This window comes from Acanthochromis polyacanthus, chromosome 23 (assembly GCF_021347895.1).
Source record: "Acanthochromis polyacanthus isolate Apoly-LR-REF ecotype Palm Island chromosome 23, KAUST_Apoly_ChrSc, whole genome shotgun sequence".
NCBI lineage: Eukaryota > Metazoa > Chordata > Actinopteri > Pomacentridae > Acanthochromis > Acanthochromis polyacanthus.
In genome coordinates this window covers 12,980,851-12,997,550 of record NC_067135.1, presented here as the reverse complement: position 1 = coordinate 12,997,550, position 16,700 = coordinate 12,980,851, and the positions used below count along the sequence as shown (strand labels likewise).

The following is a 16,700-nucleotide window of genomic DNA, read 5'->3' as shown; positions in this document are numbered from 1 at the left end:
GTACATATAATGCTTCAGGCTGCAAAGGAATTCCCTTTTTTTTACTCTAACTAGTCTAATATATCAAGACTAAAGAGTCTCGCTCATAAAAGCTGGAGTGAATTAAAGAACTATAGAAAAACTAAACCTGAAAAAGGAACTGCTTTTCCATCATCTTTGCATTTTTCTTTGAAATGATATAGAACGTATTTTCCATCTACTATTTTTCTCATCAAGGGCAGCTCTGACTGTTATCTGCTGTGTTCCCATCAGTGTCTTTCCCTTGAGACTCAATTTGCCGTGTTAAAAATCAATTCTTCAATCAATTTTACTTCTTATCTTGTCAATAAATCAATAAAAGTAACTAAAAGCCCAGGTTCATGTCAGTCTTAATTCACATTTGTAAGCAAATCCGAGTTCAGACTGCATGATCAGCAACATTGTGAGGCTCCTGACAAAAAAGCAAGAAAAACTAATAAGAAAAAAAAGCAGCAGCAGGTCAAAGGTCGACCTCTTTAGGCAGCTAAAGAGGAGGAAATGGAGAAAGTGTGTGCTGGGCAAGAAAAGCCGACCATCTTCATACACGCAATGCTTCCAAATAAATACGAGACACTGTATGAATGCTGCGCTTTATTTATGTTTGGATAAGCTGCTCGGATAAGGAAAAATGAAAAGACAATTTTTTTCCAATACACTCCATTTGTGCTCCTTCAGCCTGAGAAGCTCTTTGATCTTGCGCGCTTAAACAAAAGAAAATCCTGCAGCTAAAAAGAATCAATCGTTTCTATTTTCGGTAATTGAAGGCCTCGGATTTCACATTTTTTTACGACCTCGTGATCTTTTGCCTCAAAATGCTTCAGAAAAATCCCGCTGCCCGCCTTTTTGTCGTCTTCCGGCGTCTTTATTAAAGCATGTGTCAAGTAGCAGGAGATGATGAGATGCGAGATTAGATCAGATGGCATCAGATCAGATCACATTTGAAGGGAGAAGAGATAAAGCTGCTGTCAGCGGCGGCGATGTGCTCCACTGTTTAAGCAAATCCTGAATGTGTGCACTCTCACGTCTCAATTACACCGACAAAAAAAAACAAAAAAAAACGACGTGAGTCAGGAAGAGGACAAAAACCATGTGGCGCATGAAAAGGTTTTACCTGATACGGATGTGATACAGATATTACAGTGAAAGAACTCGCTGCTAAAGATGCCCAAACGCACACACACGGAGGAAACGTGCAGCAACAGGCGAGATGTGAAGCAGCAGAGCGGCTCACAAACTGCATGTGAATGAAGCACTGCAGTGTTGGAGCTTTTCAGCAGCTGCATGTGTCTGGCTGGTGAAACTGCAGGAGACAAAACACGTCGCCTGCAGCCACGCAAAAATGCTTTTCAATGACTCTGTGGCTAAATTTATCGTTCTTTCAGTGGAGACGTCACCGTTTGGCTTCCTCTGCGCTGTTTTCTTTCACATTCATAATGCTGCATACACACACAAGGCTGTTTATCTGCATGAAAATGCTCCTTTTTTTTTTAGCATTTGCAGAGACTGCAGTTGCTGTTATTTTGGAAAGAAAACAAAAAAGGTGGAGGAAATATGAAGAGGAAAGTGTCTTTAGCAGCTCTTAATGGTTCAGAATGTTCCTTTGGGGGGTGGAGAAGCATAACAGAAGCATGATTGGTCTGTGCATCATAAACTCACTCAGTTACCCTATTGGAATGAAATCTATGCGTTTTCCTGCATTTATTATGCTTGAGGAAACCAATCCCCAATAAACAGAATGAAATGCTTTTTTATTTGCATTATTTTACAATCTTCTTGCCAAAAATCAACACAAGCAAGAGTCTTGCAGATGATTTAATGTTGCTGTTCAAACTGCAGGTGAGATGGAAATGTGTGCTTTCATGCTCTAGTTGGACTTCCCCGACCTTGCATTCATTATCTCCCTTCTTTGACTCTTATGCGGCTTCATTTACATGATGGATCTGCTGCAGCCATGCTGGTGGCTCTGTGTGTTTAGGCACAGTGCTGCTTTGAGCTAAATGCTAACAGAAGCATGCTAGCATTCCTGTCAACAGGCACTCTGGATATCTGTTCAGTCGAGTAAATTCATAAATAAGCGCAGAATGTGAAAGCATTAAAAGTGGCTTCAGTGTTAGTAATGTCCTGATTTGAAGGTTCAACTGTTCCATATTTTAGGAGCAGCTGCTGAGCTCTTCTACATTTTAATACGGACCTTGAAACAACCAGGAGACCTCACTGATCTTGTGAGAATAGAACGCTAAAAGATCAAAGAAGTAAAAACTTGAAAACAAATGATAAAATCTTGAAATTAATTCCACACACAACTGCAAGCGAATGCAGAAAAGCAAGTACAGGTGAAATGTGGTCTTGCAGCCGACCAGCAGCTTCTTAGCATTTTGAAAGGAGAGCAGAGACTGGCTGGAACTTGAGCAAAGACAAACGCAAACGTGCTAAAAAAAATGAAGAAATTAATCACTTTTTCTATTTCAAGGACTGTCAGCTAGAAGAAACTCTGAAAATTGCATTTATGTGTTTATTAAATGTAAAAATATCGTTAGACATATCCTGCTTTTTGCTAAAACCCATGTGTCAAAGGTTGCAACTAAGGCTCATGTCCATGCGGCAGCCACTCTACAGGGAAAATAATGGACATCCTCACCTGCAGATTAGGTAAATACAACCTACTGTGCATTTGTGCATTGGAGTCTTCGAAGCAGATTCCTGGAGACTAGATAAGTACAGCTGCTTGTCTGTAGGTGTCCACTGTTTTCTGTGCTTTAGAGTGGCATCATGGCCGAGGGCTGCAAAGATCCTAACTTCTGTTTGTTACTTTAGATTAAGAGAATTGTTCCTCTAAGTGGGCTGCACAGTGGATCGCTGGTTAGCACTGTCACCTTACAGCTAGAAGATCCCAGTTTGTGTCCCAGGATCTTTATGTGTGGAGTTTGCATGCTCTCCCTGTTCATCCACAGTGTCCCCTGCCTATGAGTAAGTCAGCTGGGATAGGCTTCAACAACCCTAATGAGGATTAAGCCATGTGGAGATAATAGATGGATGGATGTTCCTCTATGGTCTTTAGAAGGATTGCGGTGTTTATGATTCTGTAACAGACAAATCTGAATCATCTGCACAGTACCCTAAAGGGACAGACGATAAAGGAATTAATATAAGTTAAAGAAGTGGACCAAGAACGGACTCCACAGAGGTGATGACATCAGCAGTGTTGACTCCATCAAGCCATGAACTCCAGCTTACACTGGGATGAGCTCAGCTAATCCTAAAATAAGGAAAGAGGTGCGGCAAAGTGTCATGAACGTGGAAATTAGCTACAGAGACCGAAACCATTTGTTATACCAGGATGTGAACATGTTTCTTTCTGCCTGAAGTTTGACATTTTAACATTGGGATCTATGGAGGCTGACTTGGTTTTGGAGCCAGCCTCTAGTGGCCATTTGGGGAACTGCTGTTTTTGGCATTTCAGTGTTTGCAGTATTTTTCAGACAATAAATTTGCTGTGACACAGCTCATGCTACATTTATTTAACACTGGACAATGAATGCCTCTTTCAGATGCATTCAACAACACCCATTTGAGATAAAACATTTTTCATCCATTGAACAAGCTGAAAGTTGAGGGTGCAACCGGATGCAGATGCAACTGATGCTAAGTTCATGACTGACTCCTGACTCAGCATGAAGTGGTAATTTAACAGCTCAGAGTTTCCCTCAGTAGGAGGTGATCACCAGAATGAAGCACTTTGTGGTTGGATCAGTTCCAAATGGCATTGGTGCTGATGTCGCATGTGGTCGCTAAATCACAAATCATCGGTTCCACTACACTGGATACAATCAATCACTCTGCACTAGTGCTGTTATATAATCATTCAGCAGCAGGGTTAGTTTTCAGAAATGCCTTTCAAGTAGCGCTCGAGCATGACAGTATCGACTTCCTCTAAAAAGTCCGAAGAGAAGATCCCGTCATGAAGTCTCAGAGTTATTAGGAGCGCTAATGGTGCAACAGTTTACCCCGCCGAGACTTGCCACATGATCAGATGTAGGTGGCATCATTTCAGCTGTGGGTTTTGTCCTCCGGTTGCTGGGGCACAGGGAGGTTATCAGTAACATAGAGAGTGTGACACTATCCGCAATGACTATCAATAATGCTCACTAGCGCTACAATATCCCCCGAAGGAGGTGAGAGCACTGATACCCTCTCTAAGAAAACGGAGAGCAGGAGGGGGAAGGCGGAAGACGACACAGCAGATGTGAGCTGGAGGAGGGAGGACGCAGAGGAAGCAACATGCTGAGATGTGAGGAAGCTATACTGGGGTTTGAGAGGCATGGGGGGGGGGGGGGGGGATGCAGACGGGAGGGAAATAAAGCGAGACGAGCGCGTTACCTAAAGCAGAATTTTCTTAAGGGCTGTGCTTGTTTGTAGGGAAGGGTTCTCGCGGAGTTCTTCAAATTAGAAGATGAAAAGAAAGAGATGGAGGTGAGGGAGTTTCGAGTGAGAGGTGTGGAGAGGAGAGGAGGGGAAAAGCAGCGCAGTGGAGCTTCAAGCAGAGACTGAGTGCCGGATTGCAGGGAAGGAAGAAAAAAAACAGGAAGCAATGGAGAGAGAGAGAGAGAAGGGTATAGCTTCTATTTATAATCCTGCAAGAACATGTGGATGAGGGGATGGAAAATAAAACAATGGGAGAAATGAAGGCAGATAAAGGGGGAAGAGGGAGACGAAAGATGGACGGATACCAAGAAGAGCTGCGAGTGGACTGAGGGGAGAAAGAGAGAAATGGGGGAGGAGAGAAGGGGAGGGGAGGGGGGAGGAATACATTTACCTTGACTGACACTGCGACAGGGAGAGAAAGCAGAATCCCCCACTCCAAGAAATTGTAGCTCCATAACATCATGCGACATAATCTCTGCAGTGGGTTTGCTGTGGGGGCCACTCTGACTATCACAGCATGCACGCACCGATGCATGCCCTCATGCACAAACACACACACACACACACACACACACACACACGGCTGCAAGTAGGCAGGTGTTTTTTTTCCCCTCCAGATTATTTCAAACTCCTCCAAAAGCACACAGATTTCTGCAATAATTAAAATAATATAACAGCTGGCTCCTTTTGAGACAAGTTTTAACCCCCCATAAATTGTTTTCGGCTATAAATGGTGCAGCAACAGAAACTGAGGAAATGAAGATGTGTAAGGCGATCAATAACATGCAACAGATAAATAGAGATGCAATGACATTTGCAGAGGAAGCGAAATGGATCGATATCATCTGGGACCTGGACAAGTGGTCATTTTTAGAACAGAAGTCCTCCTGAATGTGCCATTCACATCAATGCTATCAATATGCTGCAGTGCAAAGGAGAAATCAATCTTTCGGAGACCTGGATGGTGCAGTGGTGGCATTTGCGGGTCAGAATCCAAGAGCTGAAATGGAGAGAATATTCTGTAAAACTATACCAACTCCAGCATGAGTTCACTTGTGCGCTGTGGTTGTAAAGTGCATGCAAACATGTGAATCTGTGAGTCTGTGCTGCTGCTGTACTCAAACGTTGCTATGGGCGACAGCATTAGCTACTGTATAGGGTAAAAATGCATGATGAATGTAAAGTATCTGCTGGCAGGAGATGGTGCTCGTTCAGGGCCTGCCCAAGACCGCCCACTAGTGGTGGAGGCAAAGAACAGCAGCTTTTAGTGCATTTTACCCTCATCTGCACTGAACTGAGTGCTCATAGAGGGGAGTATTAAAAGGGGAAATGCAAAATATTCTATTTATTGACACTGTTTTTGCGAGAGGATATTAAGTTATAACATTTTATCAAAACTTGATGCCAAAAAATTAATAGAGTCCTTTTATCGGTGCCCAGTTGAGAGCATTTCGACGGATGTATTTGGTGCACCAGCTGCACAGTGGCTCACAGGGAAGCGCTTCAGGGGCTCATAAACAGCACAAAAGATCATCAGCTGTCCTTGCCTCTTACTGGAAGAACTACACCACGCCTGCTGTCTTAAACAAAGCACAGAACAATATAAAAAACACTTCTCGTTTAGCTCCTCCCTGTTTGAGCCTTTGCCATCACGTAGACGGTTTAGGTCTAATCAAAACACGGACTCAAAAACTGCTTTTACCCAACAGCGATTACCATTCTCAACTCTGTTCAGCTGTGGAATAAGTTCAATAATGAGAATATATAGGAAGTGAATATGTAGATTTGTGTGGGTGAGGTTTGATGGTTCATTCATTTATTCTAGTGTTATCTATTATTGATTTAAGCTTTTGTTATACCCTGTTTTTTGAATTAGTTAGACCTATTTGTGAAGAATGCACTGACTGGTTTGCATTTTTAATTTTGTTATATTTGTTACAATGACAAATTCGATACTATTCTATTTTATGAATCTAAACACAGGAAGACGCTTACAGTATTTGTACGTCAAATGGTTAAAGGCAGTCCGCTTTAAATGTCCAGTCATTGCTTTTACCCTTCAAACTCATCTCTGTGTGTCAATGTTAAATATTTAGGGCTTTTATCACACTCAAAATAATCCCATCCTGCTTTAAAATGGCTTCGATGTAACTCTGCACGTTATAAAACTGCAGCCAGCTCAGCTGTCTCTCTGCTCAGACACTGTAAAGCTACTTTACACTACACAATAACAGGATTCAAGACTGGAGTAATTCAGTAATTTGTATTCAAATTGAAAACTCCTGAAGAATAAAGCATTATATTGCAATGTGACAGAATTTGTTCCTTAGGTTTGTCATGTATGAAAGTTTTACTCTGAAAACCAATAAGCTGCTGCTGTTCTCGAACCCTTCAGGAACAAAACTCTCCCTGTGTCTGTCAGTCACAGCTCAAGCTGAGCTATTGTCAACAATAACAGTGGTAATAAGTCCCACATTTTGTCATCCGACTCCACTATCAGGTTGAACTTTTCTATGCGTTTCTGCTAAACACATAGCGGACATGTGTTTAGCAAGTAATCCTTCCCACAACTTAATTGCTTACGGTTGCATGAAAAGAAAAACTGTATTCATGAACAACAATAAACCTTTAAAGTTGCAAATTGGTCTAAATTTTACATCCCCTCTGTCTTAGGTGTACAAAAACAAATACTGACCATTGCATAATTAAACTTATGGACATAGTCTCATTAAGGGGAGGAGCTAAAAGGAGTAAGAATCTAATTAGAGCAACTTCACTTTTTAAAAAAAACTATTAACTTTATAAACCTGTGTGTTCATAGGTATGGTAATTGAATACATGACACTTAAAATTCCTTTGAAATAAACCCGAACCAACTTTCAACTTCTTGTTAAATTAGTGGTATTTGACAATATGGTCAGATGTGGTTCCGAGACAAAATCGTATAAAATTACCATAAATTCACGCAGAGAAGCTTGACTTCCGTAAAACAAACTGCAAACTCCCTCTAAAAATTCCCAACTATTGGTTAAATAGTTTAATATTAGAAGGCAGGAAGGAATAGGATGAATAAAGGTACTACTAGTTCTTTGTTCTACATGCAAATTTTAATGAGACAGTGCACCAATCACAGATCGCAGTTACACCCACAAGTCTGGGCAGAGAATCCAGCACTCTTGTCATCAGTCATACCTCAGAGAGCAACCAACAATCACACAGGTATGTCTCGATATCTTATTCTCTCAGTGTAGTGGGCAGAATTAGGATTCAATTTCTATTCTGTGAAGTCGTTTATTGTACTTTAAAAGTCATTGGAACTGTTTTTTTTAGTTGCTATTGAATTTCTTGCAGCTAAATGTAAGGTATGGTAGGATATTAGTCATGAAATTTGCCTTTTATTGCACTGTAAATAGAAAACAAATAACGATCAAATGGATAAGCCAAACTAAAATACAGAACTATAAGTTTCCATTGAGTCAAAGATAGTCAAATATTTCTTCCTAGAAACAATCGTGACTGTCCCCAGTGTTTAATTGATACCGTCAGTGAGGGAGTTTTTATTTGCCCACATTCCATTAAACCTGTTTGATTGAGGAAGAGATGGAAAGAGTTTCCCCGAAGTTTAGATTCAAATCAGAAAACTCTTCTATAATCTCTAGAAATCATTGCGTGCTGTTTTATTTTACTTCCCCAGTGATTTTGGACATGGCAGACACATTAGATGTGCACCAGTTCAACTGCTCCATCTGTCTGGATCTTTTCACCGACCCGGCCTCGATTCCATGTGGACACAACTTCTGCAAGATCTGCATCGAGAGCTACTGGGACACCTCAGAGCTGAGCAGGTGCCCCCTATGCAAGGAGACGTTTTACAAGAGACCCGAGCTTCGGATCAACTACTCCTTCAGAGAGGTTGTCAATCACTTCAAAAGCCTAACTCCAAGTCCGCTGGTAAAAAGAAAAGGCGGTGAGGCGAGAGCTGGCGAAGTACCGTGTGACATCTGCACAGATGTGAAGCTAAAGGCCACAAAGTCCTGCCTGGTTTGTATGGCGTCTTACTGTGAGATTCACCTGGAGCCTCACAACACAGCCGCAGCCCTGAGCAGACATAAGCTCACTGAACCGATTAGAAACCTGGAGGACAGAATATGTAAGAAGCACGAGAAGGTCTTGGAGCTGTTCTGCAAGACGGAGGAGAAGTTTATCTGTCAGATCTGTGCTGAAACCGACCACAGCAGGCACCAAGTTGTGACGGCAGAGGTGGCGGCACAGCAAAAAATGGTAAAAATTGAGATTTTGCTTCATTTTAAAGGGCAACGCTCAAACAAAATGACTCAGGCAGACTGCAACCTCCTAAATCTAAATTTACTTTTCATTAAAAGCCTAATTTGTTTGGAAATCTGCTGCATTGCTTCAAGCACAAAACGATAAGAGGTCAAGAAGGAAAAAAGTTGAAAAGCTAGAGTTAGGTGTAAGGTCGGGCTCACTGTATACTAAGATTTCACCCCTCCTGACAATCTAAGGAGAAAACCGCTACCTAGTTTTAAAACTCCCAAGCTTAAAACCCGTTAAAGTACGCCGGCCCGCGGACGGGCCGTTTTGATATCGGCATACGCTTTTTGAAAAATAGAACGACACTGCAAACACGATTATACAAACACTATACACACATAGAAAGCTGAGATTCTCATGAATCCGCCGGTATAAACGACTTTCAGATGTGATTACCACAGCGGGTAATATAAACACATTTGTCCAACAAACAACAAGTCACGTAAAGGTATACAGCTCACCTGTAGACGCACTTTGGACGCTCGTTTCTGGTCAGAAATGAAGATAATCCACAAAAACCGGCCAGAACCCAAGCTTAGCCATCCAGAGAAAACAATCCAGTATAATACTTTGTCCAAAACATGTCTCGAAATAAGTAAAAAATCCAGAAATCGATCGGCTCCATGCGCGTGCACGCGGCGCGTGGTGGCGCTGTGCGTTTCATATTCAGTGCATTTTTGTAAATAAGTTTATCAAACATGCTTGTATTTCCTTTTTTCGGCATTCAAAATGGATACTGAAGGCTTCTCTTCCGCTTCAAACCGAACTTCAACCAATCAAGTGACTCGGTTCCGCCTTCCACGGCGAAACAGCCAACCGTGGCCGAGTCTGACAGATATGGATTACATCACTGATTGACTTATTTCTCAGCAAATCACGTCGGAGGAAACGTTAGATTGACAGGCCTGGTAGCCAATGAGCTTGCTGAATGGCTTGAATATAAATCCCGCCTCTGCCAGCGGGTTTATATGATTTTTCATTCGTGAGCTCCGGGCTCCACCTGTTGGTTCTCTGTATTCCTCTCAATCTGTGTGTGTGATCGACACTGAAACCTATCTGAAGTTATTTTTTGAGTTCTTTATGAGTTTTTGGAGTGAAAATAATGTGAAAATGGGCTGAAAATGAAGTAATACCATTGTGCAGAGGGTATACAGAGGGTGTCCAACATTGACAGGGGCGGGGCATATCAGTACAAATACATGTGTGAAACACTCATTTCTTGTAGTATTGCTCTGAAATTTTGACCTGAACTATGTAAGACCCCAGGCTTTTGCAATATTGTGTTTTCAAGCTCTCACAGTGCTGCCACACTGATTTTCAGGTGTTTTATTAGGGAAAAAATGTAGCCAAGAAAAAAATTCATCCTAATTCAGTGTGTGCCAACATGAAATACTCTGTGCCAGTAGCACCTAGAGTAATTCTGACTGCACTGGGTGAAAATTCAGGTTGTCTGCTTTCAAATGAGACCCCAACCATGCATGTACTCCAAACAGTTCAAGAACAGCATTCAATTTACTTCTGTACATCTTCAGTAGAAATTTCGGTCGGAAATTGCCTGTCCTTTAAAAGGCATTATGGAGGATGTTTTTTTTTGTTTGTTTAATTTGTCTGATTCACATAAAATGAATATACTGACCTTTAGTGGACTTGTATGCTTGGTCTCTAAAAGAATAAAAAATAAAAATAAATAACTGTGGACATGGCAGGACCTGAAAAACATCAGCCAATCAATGCGCTCGGACCGAGGCGTTTGGTTTGCTCCCTTTCCTGTCAATCAAAAATCTTCCGGCTCAGGCCTAGTTACGTAGATTACGTACGCCTTGGACTTACGTGTTTTCTGTATGTGTTGCTTTGGTATAGTTAGCTGGCGACTTGTTTTGCTCATCTTTTTTTGCATAATGGCAGATAAAGATCCAGGGGGACCCAGCTGTAAAAGACAACTTCACGAGTGCCACGCAAGTTTCTGGAGGGGGGCGTTTCTTCGTAAATGTTAAGAGGGGGGAGGTTAGAGGGGGGTGAGGGAGAGGTTGTATGTGCGCATGCTACGTTCAAAGTCGTAGGAAATTAAATCTCCTCTAATGCCTTTAAACCCCGGTGATAGCAGCATTCAAAACTGCAGAAATATGCAGCAAACATGTTCATTTCTTTCCTTATTCCCTTCCTTTTGCACAATCTGGGGTTAAAAAAAAGTTATTGTGAGCTTTTAGGGGTTTGCTTTCCAGCTACAAAGTTCACCCATCTACCATGCTAGCAGTCACCAAGCTTCAAATGAAATGTGGTGGGAGGTTGGGTAAATTTTGCAGTGTCACTCTGATGTGAGCAGGCCTTCAGGGTTCACAATTTCTTGGTTCCCATCTCAGCTGATTTCATCATGATGTGCATGTTTTGCGACTGCAGCAAGCATAAAAATAAAAATAAAAAGACTTGCATGTTCTGAAACCGACAGCTTTTTCATGCACTTGTGCAAGTCTGATTTGGTGTTTTCACTACAACTGCCGCTTTCCTTCCAGATTCAGATTAAGAGGAGGGGGAGAGAAGTGGAGCTGATGATTCAGGATCGACAGAAGAGGATTGAAGAAATCAACCACTCAATGAAACAAACTAATGTAGGTTCCAAATGTGAATGGCTGCAAAGAAACTTCCCTTATCAGGCCCTGTCAGAGACGCTTCTAAACTCAACAGAAAGGAAATTCAGAGTGGCACAGACGGCGCTGAACACCTCCTATTTATCAGCTGTGCACACCTGCCTCCACTCAAACACACCTGTCTGCAATGTGCCCTCATTAATCCCTCACTCCTGCAACCAGAAAGCCTCATTTACAAAAGAATAGATAAAAATGGCAAAGAAATGGCAAAAAACAAAGTAGTGTTAGACAGGGGATGTAACATTTTTGGTGGAATTATCAGTCATCAGAAAAGTCTAGTTGAAGCAGTTGTTATGGGGAACTTTTACTTTATGTTGTTGCTTTTGTTGTCAATTTTCATTTTACTTGATTTCTGATGGTTTTGTTGACAGAATTGACAGCAAAATTAAAAACACATACTTTGATCACATTACTAAAATAAACTAAGAACTGATTTCTACTCACTTGTAAGCAAACTATCTTCACCTGGGCTTGGAATCTTTCTGCATGGAGTTTGCATGTTCTCACTGTGCATCCGTGGATTTTCTCAAGGTTCTCCAGCTTCCTCCCACGGTCCAGAAACATGCTGAGGTTAATTGGTGATTCTAAATTGTCTGTAGGTGTGAATGTGAGAGTGATTGTTTGTCTGTATATATAGCCCTGTGATAGACTGGTGACCCGTCCACAGTGTCCCCTGTAAGTCAGCTGGGAAATAGACTCCAGCCCCCTGTGACCCTAATCAGAACTGAGCATTGTATAGACAATGGATGGATGGATGAAACTGAAAACTCCCACAGTTCGCTTAGAAATCCCAGCTTTCATAGTACCATTACCCAGTGTTGATGTACAAAGGACTTAGTTTTCGTTATAAAATCCTCTATGTGCTTGATTTCTAGGAGAACGCACGGAGACAGATGGAGGCGAGCGTTAAGGTGTTCACGTCCGTGATGGATTCCATCCAAAAGACCCATGAAGACCTTATTGCGGAGATCGAGGAGAGACACGACACCGAGCAGAAGAGGTTTGAGGAGCTCATCACAGAGCTGAGGAAGGAGATCGATGAACTGGAGAAGAAAAATGTTGAGCTCCAGCAGCTCTCGCATATTGAAGACCACATCAGTCTCCTGCAGGTCAGCGCACCGACCATCTAATCCGGTTGTCCATGTGAATGTAGGACTGTATGTAGATGTATGCCAACATCGGCACACGCATCAGTGGGTTTGACATATATAGGCCAATAACAAGTCTCAAAGTCTATTGCGATGCATGCAGCCGTGCCCGGCTCTAATGCTCATTACACACCAGGAAACAAGACACATCAGGTCGATTGCATTTACTTAACTCAAAGAGTGTCACTGTCAGAACAATAAGACACCCTCTATTCTTAGACTCGGATTTGCATAATGGAAAGGGCTAAAGTTTTACTCAACACTGCGCTACACCATCACTTTAGAGCATTTTCACATCATAGAGTGTATCATTTTTTGCATTACAATGGCCAACACCTTTACAGATGCCTTTTACGTCATTGTCACCGCTTTCAGCAGCGTTGTTTCCTAAAATAGCAGGCATCTGATTCATGAATCCGCTTTTTGTTACCTGCCCAGGACCAAATAATGAAGAGACAAAATGATCTGCCTTTATTTGAATGTAGTGGAACCAGATATTTCCCTCAGGAGTTGGAGGAGACCAAATCAGAGCTAAAAGTACCAGGCTTTGCAAAAGTTCTGTTACAGTCTGTTTCATAATCTTTAGAGATGTTTGTATGTCAGAGTGAAAAAATCCATTAAACAAACTGAAAGTTCTACCTTATAGGCAGGTGACATTAACACAAATTTGTTCTCCGGTGAAGTTGTATCAAGATGGAAGTCAAGAGTTGAGATATCTGCTCTCCTTCATGCTGGCCACAACAGGTCTGACAGAGCCAAGCAGCTGAACATCAGCCGGATGACCGTCCACAGAGTCATTCAGGTCTTCACCATGGTGAAGACCTGAATGATCTTCACCATTCTTGAGCCTCTCCGCAACTCTTTTGACTTCCATCTTGATACAACTTCACCGGAGAACATATTTGTATCAATGACACCTGCCTATAAGGTAGAACTTTCAGTTTGTTTAATGGAATTTTTCACTCTGACATGTAAACGTCTCTAAAGATCATGAGACCGTGTAACAGAACTTTTGCAAAGCCCGGTAGAAGGAACACTGGCTATACACGAATCAATCATTCCATTAAAACTGCCTGTTTAAAACTGTGTAAGTTCCTCTCATGCCATCAAAACAGCTCTGACTGGTCCGGCATGGACATAGAGGGGGATGTTATAATGTCTGACATCGGGATCCTTTGTGTCTTGTGGGTTGGACCTCATGGATGCTCGATCAGAAAAAGATTGGTGGATGATTTAACCACTGTGCAACTACTCTACACCACACAACAGCAAGTTGTATCATTGCAGCCAGATATGTAAGATCTGAAAGCCAACAGGATAGGTTGAATGTGTATTTGTACAGTCAATGGTACACCGCAGCTTCTGGATGGAAATAGTCATGTGCTTATTTTGCTCATACTGTATCCTTTAGTGTATAAAACACCATATGGGCATGTTAACAAAATTAAAAACTTGATTTTTCACCAGAAAGAGTGTGAAGAAGTCCTGCAGAGATGGATATCACTTATGAAGAGGAGGAAGAAAAAGAAGCTTGTCCTGATTTCAAAGCACACTAACATTAAAAGCAAAGCCTGGTATAGGTTGACTGATGTTATCTATACATATAAAGAATGTGGGCTTATGCATCCATCAGAATTTTTCACTCACAAAAGCTCAACACAACATTGTTTCTGTCTCCGATTCTGCAGTCTTTCAGTGAAGCCCACACACTCCCACCAACTCAGAACTGGCCAAGCATTCCTGTTAATGAGGTGGATTTTTTGGATTATATACGAACGTCTTTGATTAGCGCGAAAGAGTTCATCAAAACGGAAATTAAACGGCAGGAAGTGACTGGTAAGTTTGACACATTAGCAGTAAATACTGTACTGTTTACTGCAAACTTCAGTCCATTCATCAAATACAAAGACTTTCAGGTCAGATGATGTAAAAATAAAGTAGAGATGTGCCGTATCAGACTTTTGCTGCGGCATTTTGTGCTGATTTTCTTAAAAAGGGTTTTTAAAAATGACAGCAGAATTAATGAATAGATGAAAAATACTGGCTGCTTCATATTTCTGACTCCATGTGTTTGACAGTTTGATGGCCGGAGGCTGATTAAACGAAAATGCACATGAAACGACTGATAAACTATGTTGTCACAGGAGGTGATCTGATATATCGAGCTGTTTTTTTTGTTCGTTTATGCGCTCCGTCATTCATTATTGAAAACATCAGCAGCGTCATCGATCATCTTGGTTATTCTATTCTGTCCTCCTCCCACAGAGCTCCAGAAAGTGCAGAAATTTGCAGGTTTGTCATTTTTATCGAGCACCCTTCGCTTCAAAGTTAGATGTATCCATGGGATTATTAATCAGCTCTGACTGAAAATGCAGTCCTCATGGATGGATTTTTGATTCTGTCTGACAGTGGACGTCACCATCGATACCGACACAGCAGGGCCCTGGCTGCTCGTCTCTGAAGATGGGAAAGAAGTGAAGCAGTCGCCTAAGAAGCACAAGATTCCATCGAGCATAGCAAGATTCACAGAGGACACTTTTGCTGTTGCGACTCAGGCGTTGTCCACAGGCAGGCACTACTGGGAGGTCGAGGTGAAGGGGAAATCCAACTGGCTGCTGGGAGTCGCCTCCGGCTCTCTGAAGAGGAACGAACGCATCATTCCCTGCCCAGAAAACGGCCTGTGGACCCTCAGTCACCAGGACGGAGGGAAGTACTGTGCATTAACAAAAAATCCATTCCCTTTAATGTTGCCTCTCCCTCCTCAGAGGGTGGGAGTGTTTGTGGATTACGAGGAGAGGCAGGTGTCCTTCTTTAACGTGCTGGCCAAGACTCACATCTTCACCTTCACAAAGTGCAACTTTACAGGCAAGATTTACCCCATATTCGATCCTTGTTTGGCTGCAGAAAAGAAGGAGGTGGCTCCCCTGAAAATCATGATTGTAAAGATCACAAAATGAGAAACTGATGGAGATGCAAAAACACAATCCTATATGATCTAATCAGAAACGTATTCTGTCCATCAATAACTCTATTACACATCACCGATAATCTGTTTAATTTGCAATATGCTACAAGGGAATAGGTTTATTGTGTATTTCTTGATGCTGATCATATTATTTTTTTATGATTCATATGTTTCTATTTACATATACAATACAACACATCTTCAGTTCTCCTAATTTAGTCCTAGACGTCTGAACCTATACTGACACACTTTATAATTTAAAATTTGATTTCAGTTTAAAAGGTAAATATTCCTGTGGAACAACATCCAGCAGCCTGTTAGCTTAGCTTAGCATAAAGGCCTGCACACAGCACTGTCCTGTCTTGTTAGTTCACAAACAAAGTGGAAATATGACAAATCACTTAATCAGGTTTCACAGTGGCTCGGCAACGAATGTAAACACTAGGAGGTCACAGTTTCCGATCTGACACATAAAATCCGGTAAAATGATGAGTTATTGTTTAGGGATGCTTTTGCCCAAGTACCGTACACTATAAAAAATAAAGTTTTTAACCTCATTAAAGAACTGTTTACTGTTATTTTACAGACTCTCTGTTTTGTTTAACCACATATAACTACTGAAAAAAATCACAGAAAAAGAAATATTCATTTCCATGTTAACTGTAATGTCCACATCAATAATCTGTATTTTAGTAAATATTATTTTTCATGTTATTTTACAGTGTTTGACAGTAAAATTGCAATATGATTGTATTGTATTTTGATCAGAAAAAAAACTATTTTGGTATTTGTTGTTGTTTGAAAGAAAAATTATGTATACTAAGAATTTTTGTAGTTTTTTCCTTTATTTTCCATTTTTTTAAACTATAGAAAATATCTAGTAAAAGCTACACAAAAATTGTTAATGTATATGTTAATTGTTAATAAAAAGAAAATGAAATGGCCCAAATTGTCTGTAATTATAGCTCCAGTTTTTGAACATTACAGTATTTTGTTGTTTTTTTAATGTATTTTGTTTTACAGTGTATGCAACAAAAACTGATAAATATCAGACATACAGGATGTAGTGTTGTTTTAGTTGTTGCTGTTTTGGGTTTTGATTGTGATTCTGACAGTTTGTCTGCAGTTTGAAATAAAATTCACTGATATTTCTTGTATTTGGGGGGTTAT

At 41.1% G+C, this 16,700-nt stretch overlaps 1 protein-coding gene across 1 annotated transcript; it reads left to right on the top strand.

Annotated features, from left to right (window-relative positions):
• The first annotated feature begins 4,819 nt into the window (after positions 1-4,819).
• LOC110967940 (E3 ubiquitin-protein ligase TRIM39-like) lies at positions 4,820-16,687 on the top strand. The gene is made up of 6 exons (XM_022217699.2): positions 4,820-8,721; positions 11,283-11,378; positions 12,293-12,526; positions 14,254-14,401; positions 14,831-14,857; positions 14,975-16,687. The coding sequence occupies exons 1-6, from the start codon at positions 8,041-8,043 to the stop codon at positions 15,520-15,522; spliced, it is 1,734 nt and encodes a 577-aa protein (XP_022073391.2). The 5' UTR covers positions 4,820-8,040; the 3' UTR covers positions 15,523-16,687.
• The last annotated feature ends 13 nt before the right edge of the window (positions 16,688-16,700 follow it).

Excerpts from the sequence above, each read along its gene's own strand:
- LOC110967940 (XM_022217699.2), top strand. The coding sequence starts at position 8,041 with ATGGAAAGAGTTTCCCCGAAGTTTAGATTCAAATCAGAAAACTCTTCT. Across the intron at positions 8,722-11,282 it reads TGGCGGCACAGCAAAAAATG|ATTCAGATTAAGAGGAGGGG; the intron begins GTAAAAATTGAG and ends CTTTCCTTCCAG. Across the intron at positions 12,527-14,253 it reads ACCACATCAGTCTCCTGCAG|TCTTTCAGTGAAGCCCACAC; the intron begins GTCAGCGCACCG and ends CCGATTCTGCAG.